Genomic DNA, 12,680 nt, shown 5'->3' with positions numbered 1-12,680 from the left:
TGTTTTCCACCCGGTCACCCCCGCGGAGCAGTAATGGTCCACTCCGGGCAGACATGTCAGGATCGTTACTCGGAGAGGAGAGAAGAGAGAGAGGGAGAGGGAGAGAGAGAGAGCTAGCGCGAGAAAGGGAGAGAGAGAGAGAGAGAGCTAGCGCGAGAAAGGGAGAGAGAGAGAGAGAGAGCTAGCGCGAGAAAGGGAGAGAGAGAGAGCTAGCGCGAGAAAGGGAGAGAGAGAGAGAGAGAGCTAGCGCGAGAAAGGGAGAGAGAGAGAGAGTCGTACCCGGGGAGCTGCTGCTGTCTCTGGGACGTGACAGGCTTCCTCCCTGCGCTTTCTGGAGGGGAAGGAGACGAGAAACTCAACAGCGAGACGTTCAGCTCGGACTTCGTCTTTTATTTTGAGGCTTTGGAGAGACCAGCAGCTCCCTGAAGTTTACTCACACACACTCTCACACACTCTCACACACACGCGCGCGCGTGCGGAGCAGCGCGGGTGTAGCTGGATGATGAACTTTGGACTTAACACATTCACTTTCGCTGCCATGTCTTTGGGCGCCACGGAGAAATAGAGATCCGTGGAGGGGAGAGGAGCTCTACCGAGGCTTTGAGGCGGTGATATTTCACTCCCATAAAGTTGCTGCGGCGGGGAGCAGAGCTAAGGATCAAAATGTCGGCCAAAGCGGCTTCAAATAAGGTAGGGCGCCGATCTGCTGGGGTTTACTAGGTGTTAGCAGCAGCTGGGTGCGTGACGGCACATCTTCCCTTGCGTATAAAAAAGGGGGTCTTCGTGTACCTACACCCCCCCCCCCACCATCTTCCTCCTCCTCCTCCTCCTCCTCCTCCTCTCCTTGGCTTTGTTGTTGTTGTGGCCTCGGCGGCTCTGTGGTGGGATGATCAGACCGCGGGTGTGAAGTTGGTGCCAACTCCGGCTTCGTCCATTAGGCTGATGACTGGACTTGCGTGTGTTTGGCTAGTTGGTGCCAAAGACAAGATTTGGGGTAAGAAACGACCACGGTGGTCCAGCGACTCAGCTGTGAGCGCTAACGTGGTCGTTTCTGAGGCACCTGAGCTGCTACTTGTTGATGGTCGGACAAGCAGCGAGGGGCGGCGGTGGAGCCGCTGCTCCTCATGGCTGGTCCGCCTCAACTTTGGTGCCTCGGGGCTGCAGGAGGGGCAGGGGGTCGCTGTGTGAGTTGTGAGGGTGCAGATCTGTCTGCTTTGCTTTGTGTGTGTGTGTGTGTGCGTGTGTGTGTGTGTGTGTGTGTGTGTGTGTGTGTGTGTGTGGACTAACTTCAGCTAGGGCTGGATGTTGTAGTGCTAGCTAATTAGGAAACACCGAGGGGCGTTTGTTGTGAATCATTTCTCACAGTGAATCATTTAACGCGTTATAGCTAATATTAAAACGCGTAATAGCTATTTAAAATTTACTTTAATACTTTAAAATATTAAATTAAATATGCTTTAATACTTTTCGTCTTATTTTAAACTGTTAGCTTGAAGTTGGCATCCTTCTCGAGAACACCGTGTGAATCGAATTTGAGTGTAAGCTTCGTTCAGTGTGATCGGTTTGACCGAATCGATTCATTTCAGCGGTTCAGTGACTCGAACGTCTGTTTGAGCGATTCATTGATTCGGAAGCCTGTTATTATTATATATATATATATTTTTTAGCTGTCCTCGCCTCTGTAAACTCCGTCAAAAAGACAGTTGAACGAAAAGTGAGTGATTCGCTACTTAAAAGAAATACTGGAGTCAGACTTTGAATAGAGGAGGCGATTCATCTGTGGGCGTACTTCAGGGAGGTCATAACTTGGTAGCTAGCTTAGTTATGTCATGATTTCGAGTTTATTAAAAGTCTACAGACGTAGCTAGATAACCTTAAACAGTGTGAAGATGCGCTCGGCGAGATGTTTGGTTATTAAAAAAAAAAGAATCGGTTCAAAAGAGCCGTTCTGTTGCTGCGCGCGTTCTCGTGCCCGTGGAAGAGAAGAGAAGAGCAGGAATGACGGCGGCGCGCGCGCCCGTGTTGTTTTGGTTGAAGCTCTTGATGAATGAGTTTTGCTCTTCTTCAGAGCTGAGAGGGCAGAGTTTGGAGAGCGTAGCAGGAGGGCAGCGGGCTGAGCTATGCAGGGAGGAATGTGTACAGTAGAGTGAGACATTCAGGTTGGGTCAGTTCGTCCTGTCGCGAGGCGGAAACGCCGCTGAGGTGGAGTGAAAAGTGCTTAAAAAAGTGACATCCACGTGTCACAACAGACACTCCGAGTGAACAGCAGTCTGCTCACTCCTCCTTGAAGAGTGTAAAGGTGGGAGCTGCGTTTACTAGCTCTAATAGAAAAGGCGTGTCACCTCACCTGCTCTCTACTGTCAGCCTGAAGGCCTTCAAAACGTAAACACAGGTATTCTGTGAGAGTAGCTTTCTAAGCAGGGAGGGTGGGGGGGGTTGGGGGGTTGTGGGGGTGTCTGGTGTCTGAGGGGTTGAAAAGCTGACCTTGTTTGTGTATCCTGATGGTCTGCCATGTTTCGCTCCCCTGTGGAGCCTTTGAGGAGCTGCCCCGAGTCCCCCTGCCGTTCTTTTGACCTCTGGCTACATCTGAAATTCAGCAGGTCCTGCATGGATGAGTACATTTTCATTAGAACGTAAAGGCCGGGGCAGAAGAGGGCCATGGCCTGCATTGAGCCCGGCACTGTTAGTTAGTTAGTCAGGGATCACTGGCTGATTACAGATGGGACTAGAGGCCACAGTGCGCGCCCCCTCGGGAAACCCTCTAACGATGCGATGGGCTTTGGACTATTCCGTTGTATAGGAGTCTAAGTACCATTGAGCTTTTTCGTTAGGTGAAAGTGTCAGTATTTAGAGTGGTGCTTTGGAATAGCGGAAAAGGACGTATTGGGTGTTCGGACGGACAGCCTGTCCGATTTGAGCAGGGTAGATTTTCCACCAGCTTCCGAATCTTGTTTAAGACTCAGCTTGACCTGTCAGATCAGAGATCATGTGTTTATGGCGGCAGATTTTGAAGTCAGGATGTTCAAGAAAAACGCCAGTGATGCCCGTTCTCAAATCACAGACAGCTGAAGCTTTTTATAGACATGGAAGTGGCACATTTCTACTGTGCATGTTTGCTTTGATGGCTTCAGTAAAGATCTGGATGTAAAGCCTGTCTCTGGGTATTACTGGAGGACCTTTATCTGCTGACCAGGTTGTGCAGGTGAAGTCCTGTCCTGTTTAAATGCAGCATCACCGCTCTGTTAGCTGGTTATGGTTGCCTGTTCTTGCACGGTCATCATATTCCTGTGTCATTTCTATGGCAAATGGGGTAGATTTAGGAGTGACCATAGTCTGATCATACACCTCAGACTTGTAATTTGAAATCTACATCTAAATAAGTCTACAAATCAGATTTAAGGACCAAATCTGGTTTAAACTGCGGTCTGAACAGAGCCTAAATGTATTAGACTCGCTGTGTTCACTGTGTAAACCAGCTTTCTGAATTCTTATCCTACATAGAAACTGCTCCTATCTGGCTGGACGGACACAGATGCACGCAATCTCTGTCACAGACCCCAAAAATAATCAAAAGCAGTGCTGGGATCCTGAGAACTAAACCGAATGTAAAGCAGTATAGGTCCATTTCCCTCTGCTTTGTTCTTGGGGTGAACACTAAGACAATGCAGTTCATAGAGGACATATATGGTCCAGGGGGGGAAAGAAGATCATTAAAATGTGTCCTCCTTTCCAAGGCTTCCTGTTTTCTGCCTTGAAGGAAGTCGGTGTGTGTTTGCCTGGGAAAAGGATAAGTAGACCTTGTCACAGAATAAACACACTCGCAGTTTGTGTAGCATAAACTAGTGAAGGCCATATCTGTAGCCTCAGTGCTTTTATTAAAAATGTGACCTCATTAATCCGGAGCCGCAGCTTGCATAAAAAACGAATCTGTTTAATATGGAACAGTGCATTCAGCCCCATCCACCTCTCTTCCTCCCTTTGTATGGAGCACAAAAGCAAGCAAATGTGTGTATTAACACTATAAATAGGCCCCTAGCACTCATATTCATGAGCAGGGGGGTTTGGGAGGGGCTGAGGGAGAGTTTATGGTGCTTGGGCTTGAGAGGTTATGTTCATTACTGCTGGGGACTGCACGAGGGGGGACTCACACAGGCATGTGGAATGCATCCAGTGCTAACGTTTAGCATTAGTATCACTTGTTATAACACTGTAATGTTACTGTATGAAGAGGAATCTTGAAGAAAGAGCAGTAAGAGCTTGTTGACAGTAATCACTTTTGACCATATTGACTACTGACCGCATAATTAAGCCACAGCAGCAGGCAATTTAAGCGTCAGTGGCATTAACCAGCCATCCAACTATTGTATGCTTGATTTTTGGCCACATGCATTTAGGTGGAGTTGGCTCATGTTGTTTTTTGAGCCTCTTCATAAAGCCTGCTGGGTAAAAAGGGCCCTTGAGCACCTGTGTGCCAGAGACACTTGAGTGGTTCCCATGGTGAGCAGCAGGCCTGGCCTGCTGGTGCAGCTCTGCTGTGGGACTCCAGGTGTCATGGTGCAGCTCTGTGCTGTGGCCTACACTGGCTTGTTGGCCCAGTGGTGGTGTGCTGCTTCATGAGCCAGTCTGCAGGATAATCTGGCTGTGTCTCTGAGTGAGACCACAATGCGAGGTCTGCATTCAGATTTTACAGTCCGGGCTTTTTTTTTTTTTAGGGTATTCATGGTGTATTATGCTGGTGGGACGTGTAAACATGTTAGAGAGTGTTGTAAGAGCTGTACATGTGCTATTTGGGTTCATTGCTGAGATTGCCTGGTTTCTCTGCTTCTGGAAAGGTGTGATTTGTTCTGTTGGCGCTGGTGGAGTCAGATTTCAGCCTGAGCATGGCTCAGATCTGCACCTGGTTTACTGTTCGAGCAGCCTGCTAGAGCCCCTATTTATACAGTATGGAGAGAACTTTCCACAGCAACATGTTGCATCATCTTTTGCTTTTGCTCTGCATTCATTCTGTTCAGTTCATTTTATACGATACTTTTAGCAACAGTCATTGTCACAGATCAGCTTTACAGTAATCTGGGTCCGACTCCTAACGAGAAAGTAATGGGTCTTAAAGAAACTGGAGCAAAGCCTCTTTTTTTTCCATAATTAAAAAGTGATATTAGAGGCTCCTGAGTGGCACAACTAGCTAAAATTAGGGATTACTCCCTAAGTTTAGGCTGTGATTTAGCTTGAATACTCTTCTGAGCTTCTCTGGTTACCAGTAACATCATGCGCTAAGTGTAAAATACTGCTCACTATCATGGGGAAGCTTCTTCACCCCTACAGACGCCCCCATGCCCTCAGGTTTTCAGACAGCAGTCTACTCACCACTCGCTGTACCATAGCCCTTATAGCGTGGAGTTTCCTACCATGATCTCCAGGAGACTGTACCTGTGTCTCTTCCTTCTAGTCTCTTTTGTAAGCAAGTAATATCTGTGCTGTATTATTAGCTACACTCTATGGACAAAAGTATTGGGACAGTTGCTCATTTATTGTTTCTTCTGAAATCAAGGGAATTCAAAACAAGTTTAACCTGCCTCTGTTGTGCCTCTACTGTCCAGGGAAAGCTTTCTACTAGATTTTGCATTGCTTTGAGGTGGATTTGTGAGGTATGAGGTCAGGATGTCCGATGACCAAGACCCCATCTCATCCCCAACATCTTAGGGATGTCCCCAACTGTATACCCTCTAGCCCACGTCTGGCATTAGGCATGGTACCAATAGGTAGTCTTATCAGTCCTATTATATTAACAATACATTTTGTTTCAGGGACCAGACAAGCTGTGTGTGTGGACATTGGCACATCTGTGCCAGCAAAGGGTGCAACCTAAAATAGCTGAATGCATTCATTGGAAGGGGTGTCCACAAACAGTAGGACATATAGTATACATTAACTGCATAAAGCAGCTTTGGGAATGTGAAAGTAAACAGGGAAATAATTAATAAAACTGTCAGACTCTTTTTCCGTATTGGTTTAGAACCAGTATAGCACTAATTGGGATTTGGAAATTTGGCACAAGATCAGTCAGATCTTTCGATTCAGTAGGTGGATTAACTTGTTTACAGTCCAGTGCAGGTGAGACAGTTTCAGTCCTTTTGCATTTATCATGGATTCCACACTGAGGTCTAGTGGGGAGAGAGAGAGAGAGAGAGAGAGAGAGAGAGACAGACACACACACACACACACACACAAAAGCGGCTCTAATCTCTGACTCACATGCTCGGTCTTAGTGAGACCTCTTCTCTCACCCATAATAGTAATGCTCAGACTACCCAGACAATGAGGTGCTGAACTACTGGTGTTTTTAAGCCTACCCTTCTGATGGTGCCTTTCTGCAGACACACACCCACACCCACACACACTCCTCCTCCCTCCCAGCTCCATTCTCATCAGCAGTCGTCATTTTTTCAAAATTAGTTGAAAACACAAAATTGTATTCTCAAGCATGTTACGGGCACACATAAGGAGCTGAGTGACTTTGACAAGGGCCAAGCTGTGTTGACCAGATGACTGGGTCAGAATATCTCAAAAACTGCAGGCCTTATCTGGCGCTTTCGGCATGGAGTGGTGCGTAGCTCCAAGGAAGGACAACCAGTGAACTGGCGACAGGGTCATTGGCACCCAATGCTCGCTGATGGGATCCATATCAATGGGGTCCCACAGCTCACAGCTTACAGGACTTAAAGGATCTGCTGCTAACGGCTTGGTGTCAGATACCACAGGACACCTTTAGAGTCAGAGCTGTTTTGGCAGTATGAGGAGGACCTAGGCATATCAGAAATTCTCACTTCATCATAAAGCATGGAAATCTGTGTGTATGTGTGGCTGATGCTCAGATGTGCTGCAGGACTGTTAAAGTGGGTGGTTTGGAAAATATCAGGTAATAGCAGGCTAGTGTTGGGGCTAAATACAGGCCAGAGTTAAGCTGGGGGAGATTACAGACCCCCACGCAGACTATATTTATCTGAGACACAAACAGTCTGAGGTGACTCTTGAGTGCCTGATTGTAATGTGTTATTACTATTATGTGTGTGTGTGTGTGTGATATGGATTTGCTCTTTTAATGATAGTGTTTCTTGTGTGATAATGACTGTGATTATTGGCAGGGTGGTGTGAATGTATTTGACGGTGTGTTATTAGTGTATTGTGTGTGAGCTGAAAGTTGTAATAATGATGCAGGAAGGTGTGTGTGTGTCTGGCTGTGTTGTTTTTTTTTTCTTCAGTGATGTCAGTGATAGCAATATGGTGGATATGTCTAAATTTTAACATACACTATATGTCAACATTTTTGGGGACCGTTCTAATAAATGCATTCAGCTGCTTTGAGTTTCACCCATTGCTGATACATATGTGCAAATACATACACACACAGCTTGTCTAGTCCCTGTAGAGAAGTACTGCCAATAGAATAGGACTCTCTGGAGCAGATAAACATAAACTATTGGCCTCATGCCTAATGCCAGGCGTGGGCTAGAGGGGTATAATCTCCCCGAGCGTTGAGCTGTGGAGCAGTGGAACTGTAAACTCTGGAAGAATGGTTGGTGCTCCATCCAGTATTTTAGGGATGAATTGAGGGGGAGGTGATCATCCAACATCCTGACCCCACAGCTGTGCTCCAAAATGTAGTAGAAAGCCTTTCCTGTACAGTAGAGGCCGTTACTCCAGCTTTTTTCAAGACCCTTGTTTAGCCCAGTTTTTCCATAGTGTTGCTTTAACGTTAGATGCTAACAGGCCACCCAGCTCTGTGTTCTCTAATGGTACCTCATGGATCTGTCCTCGTAAGAGTTTGGTGAGCTTAAACTTTTCCAAAGTATTTTTTTTTTAGTTGAGGTGGAACGTCAGCACAACACTTCACACAAAAACTGGCCCTCAGGTTACAGACGAATTAGGCAGACTCATACCAGGGGTTCATTAGCAGAGCCGTTAATGTCATATTGGCTCTCACTGAATGCCTCTCATCCAATCACGCTGTGAGATTGGAACTAAGTGAGGTATCGTGTATTATGTATTCTGTCTAAAGAACCTTTTAAAAAGCCCCTTTTTGTGAATGCAGTGGGAGTGTGTGTGGGAGTGTGTGTGTGTGTGGGGGGGTACTATGTACCATGTACTTTTTCTTTACTGTCTAATACTGCTTCAGTTTGGACCTGCTCAAATGCTACTCCAGCTGCCCTCATAGCACTGAGTGGCTGATTAGAGGAGTACAGCCTTTGCCTCTTTGGGAACTGGAGCGTGTATTGGTTATTTATAAGGTATTACTTGAGCAGTTCCAGCTTTGTTGTTACGCTTGAATTGAGAGACGTGAGTATACCGTAAGCTCATTTTGTCAAGAGTAATCAGATTGTCTGAGATCAGTGGTTGTGTTGCACTGAGAGTTGTTCTGGGCATCATTGAACTTTTTTTTTGGAAATGGATACCTTTTCTGAAAGTACCTTCTTAAACCCCCTGTGCTTTCTAGTGGCCCAATGCAGAAGAGTGGCAGCAGGACATCTTTTGCAAACACAATCAACAACTCAACAACCTTTTTTAATATATTGTTTTATTGTTTATTTATAACCAACAAAGCTGGATAATAAACTGTATGTTGTGTTGCTGTAGTGTGTTCGGGGGATGTCTGCGGAGGAGACTAGTAGGTGAATGAAATGCAGTGTACCATTGTTTTCAGTGGAGATGTACCGAGCACTGCCAGACAGTAACCTTCAGCACTGCTCACTGTCTTTGAGCTACACTCGACGACTGCGCTATTACTGCACTGAATGTGATCACACACATCCATAGGCTTACTGTTATTACTAAAACTGCACTAAGAAAGGCAGTCAGCAGGGTCTGTGGTAAGATATTTTTGAGGTGCACACTGGTAACATTTATAAACACTTAATTAAAACTTTTACTTTTTAATTCTTCCTGTCAGTGCTGATTCTAGGATTGTAAAAATGAGAGGCCAAAGTCCAAAGTCCATAAACCATAAAGTCATTGTATTATTAAAAAAAAAAAGGTTAGCCCTATATAATATAGCCATTATATATATATATATATATATTTGGATTCTTATTTGCCAGCTCCTTTTTAGAGTTTATAAAAATAAAATGATAAACAGTTATCTTAAAGTGAAATTCTGCTTGCATTAAAAAAATGTATTTAAAATAAACAGACTAATCCTGCTAATCCTCTCTTAGCACAACTAACATTGCATACCTTATGTCATTGTGACTTTATTGTGAAAGATTTCTTCTATTAACTCTGTATGAGTACAGTGTAAAATATGCTTGATGTTTTTCTGTGCTTTCTGCAATGCCTCCTATGTGGTGAAGCTGCCCTTATTACTATATTCAGCGCCTTGCTGAAGCTCAGCCGAGGCCTGGCTTCTCCCTGTGCCCGAACCGCAACCAAGAAGCCCAAAACAGCTTTATTTTTAGATGACGTTTTTGCCCCGCACACAAACTTCGCCCAACATGAAACTACTTGTATCCCTGGGTTTTTTTTGTTTGTTTTTTTGTTTCTCTCTCCACCCTTCCCTGTTGCCTTTGGTCAGTTTTGTCTCTCCTCAGAAAACAGGGAAACAGGAAAAAGTGCCCATTAGCAGCGAGAACTTGTGACCCTTTCTTCTCACGCGTTATCAGAAATACGTTTGACACTTCACTTCCCAAGTTATTTTAGTGCCCCTGCTGACCTTTAAAACCCCAAAACCTAAAGTTTTTTTGGGTTACATCATTAATTACCTTTGTGTAGACTCTGTCTAGATTCCTCCACTCTTAAGTGTCAGGATTACCGAAAGCAAATATTTCGTTTCTATTTTAAACCCTGCACTTAAAATGCCAAAGGCCACGTTTGACTGCCACAGCATTACATCATGTAATAATTCTGCATATTTTACTCGTCAATAAAAAACGCAGAGGGTTTTTCTATATTCTAAGTCTCTGGATGGTAATTAGATGGCGTAGCGGTGCTGGGAATTATGCTGCCTATAGTAATGCCTCATTAATTCCGTGGCTGCCTCTGTCGGCCCATTGTGAGCCGCAGTGCTGTGTGAAAGCTCGGGAATTCCTTTCAGTGGACCTGGCCTGGTGAGCTGCTGAGCTCATGTGACTGTGCTGCAGGGCAGGGTTTCTCAGCCCCAGTGCTGGGCAGACAGGGTCGTATCGTGACAGGGTTGTATTTTCCTTCTCTTAGGATTAGGGATGGGCATTGGAAGTTATTTCCTCGTTTTTGAACGAGCAGTAAAAGAAAGGTCTGAGGAATGTTTATTGCGTGCAGTTAGTGTAAGAGCTGACCCTTGTCTGATCGTTTGATGGATTTAGGTGTACTTGATACTGGGTAATCTGTAGACTGATAACTCTGACCTGTACAACAGGAACTGTGCAAATCTGTTCCCCTTCTCTCTTTTTTTATAAACATTATCCTGTGGGAGTAAGCTTGGCTTAGATGTGGCTGTTTCACTTACTGTGGCTCAATAGCCTGACTACCTGACTACACACTCTAGCAAGAACATGATCAGATCATGAAAAATGATCAGATAATATTTATTTTTTTACAAATATATTATTCATATACTCCTTTATGTTAACACATATTAAAGCAAGTCTGGGTATCTGTTAGGGGTGTAAGAAAATTATACATTTAAGGATTGCAATACTGTAACGATTCTAAAAAAACACTGTATTTATTTCTAATTAAAGGTAACATGAAAAGATTGGCGTCAGACAGCGGTTCATTTTGGCTATGTTCAGACTGCCAGCCCAAACCAGATTTTGCTATACCTGGATTGCATCCAGATGGGTTGGTTATGGCCTGGACAGCCAAAAACCACATGAAATCGGACCTTTTAGAGGTGGTTTGAAATGCCATTCTTATTGGAATTGTTCAGATGCGTCTCAGTCTGGCCGCTCAAATCGGATTTCAAAGTGTCTTTTGCACCATTTGCTACGCGACACACAACGACCACGTCAATTCCAGAGAGACGGACATGCGGGGATCCACCAAAAGCGACACAGATTAGTTACTGACGCATTCATTTACACAGCAACTCCTGCAGATGTCCAGACACGCAAATCCGATCTGATCTCTAGCAAATAACAGTGTGGACGGTAATCTCAGCGGATCTGATTTGAGAAACAGACATAGCCTTCCCTCAGCCGCTTGTCATTAGACCCCACTGTTCTGATTGTATGAAAAGGTAAACGTTTTCTGTTGGTGGTGTTTTGTTTTTTTTTATGCTAAGACAATCTTCCTCAATGTCTCAATGTGCATCGGATCACCAGGATCTTGCCAATGCACAACCCTAGTATCTGTATGTTCAGTTAATTACATCTATGCCTGCTAGTTTAGCCTATTTGATTTAACTCCAGGAGGACACGGTGATTAGCCGATGAGTTTAACCAGGAGTGTTAGGATGCTGAGCCCCGATGGGAGTTTAGAAATCCTGGGGTAGGAGCATGCTCTCACTCACTCTCTCTCACACACACACACATCCACCCCTCCCTGCCCACTTTCAGTGGGACCCCCTGCTGAATGCAGTCATTGTTGTACAGTTAAACATGATGGTGTGTGTGTGTGTGTGTGTGTGTTTAATGCTGAGGAATTCTGACGTGGGAATGCTGTCACAGCCTTGTTTTGGTCTGCAGCTGAAGGGCTTGCTGTGAGAGGGTTGTGTTGTAATGCTGCCTCATCAGCCTAATGAGCAGAGACCATGTTCTCTGTGGGTGGGTGGGTGGGTGGGTGTGGTGGAGTTAAGCTGCATTCAAGTCATGTCTGAAACTGGGAAATACCAATTTTCCCACTGGTTTATTAGAACCGAATGGTGGTGGTGGTGGCGGTGGTGGTGGTGTGGGAAAACCAAGTCTCTAGGTAGTGTGATGTATATGAACATAGCTGAGACAACCAGACTGTACCCGAAGCACTTCTGTGTGATCTGTGTGCTCTTTATCATAGCAAAGGAAAAGCAGCCTATGTGGAGTGCAGTCTGGAGCAAAGTCTTATTTACCAGTTACCAGGTAACGTTCAGGTATTAACGACCTTTCGATGAGCACCTGAATGCAGCAGAACTCTATCTAGCACTGAACTACGTTGCTGGAGAGGAGCAGACTTGTGCTAACTGGCTTGAAGGAGGATGAACAGCTCGATGGATATGTACCGACTTCCCTACATATCCACTTGGGATGCATTCACTTGTGTTGTGATGTATTATATTATAAGATATTGTATCATGGCTAGCCTGTTAGCCCGAAAGCTCGTTACATGCTGCTGAAAACAGTGTTGTTGAAATGTCAAATTATATCAAACTTATATTGCCACTTATACAAAATGAAATTCAGCACTGTTCTCCACTGTCTCCAAGGGCAGATTATACCTGCTCAGTAGCATTAATTTTACCCCAATCCTGGAGACAGAGAGTGTATTATTAATATCACCGCAGGTTGGATAATAGACTTCTGGTGAAATCTGGTAAATCTGGTGTTTTTTAATATTGCATTATATATCACAATGTCACTGTCATTTTCTTCCAAAATCGTGCAGCCATAGTCAACATACACTCACTGCATCTCTTCTGTTATAAAGGTACAAAATAAATAGAATTATAGGGAGTGTTTTCATTTGTTGAGGCTGTATTGAAACATTTAAAGCCCAACCCTCCCAAAGAAAAGCCTATT

At 44.8% G+C, this 12,680-nt stretch overlaps 1 protein-coding gene across 11 annotated transcripts in view; it reads left to right on the top strand.

Annotated features, from left to right (window-relative positions):
• tjp1a (tight junction protein 1a) overlaps positions 1-12,680 on the top strand; it is a 177,827-nt gene that overhangs the window by 95,720 nt on the left and 69,427 nt on the right. The window contains exon 1 of one of the 11 annotated variants that reach the window (XM_072671470.1): positions 121-690. The exons of the other annotated variants lie outside the window; for them this stretch is intronic. Coding sequence (XP_072527571.1) covers positions 664-690 — 27 coding nt within the window. The 5' untranslated portion in view covers positions 121-663. Of the gene's footprint in view, positions 1-120; positions 691-12,680 lie in introns of those variants that run through there. 11 annotated transcript variants of the gene reach the window in all.

The sequence above is a fragment of the Salminus brasiliensis genome, chromosome 25 (assembly GCF_030463535.1).
Source record: "Salminus brasiliensis chromosome 25, fSalBra1.hap2, whole genome shotgun sequence".
Lineage (NCBI taxonomy): Eukaryota > Metazoa > Chordata > Actinopteri > Characiformes > Bryconidae > Salminus > Salminus brasiliensis.
This window is presented reverse-complemented; position numbering and strand designations above follow the sequence as displayed.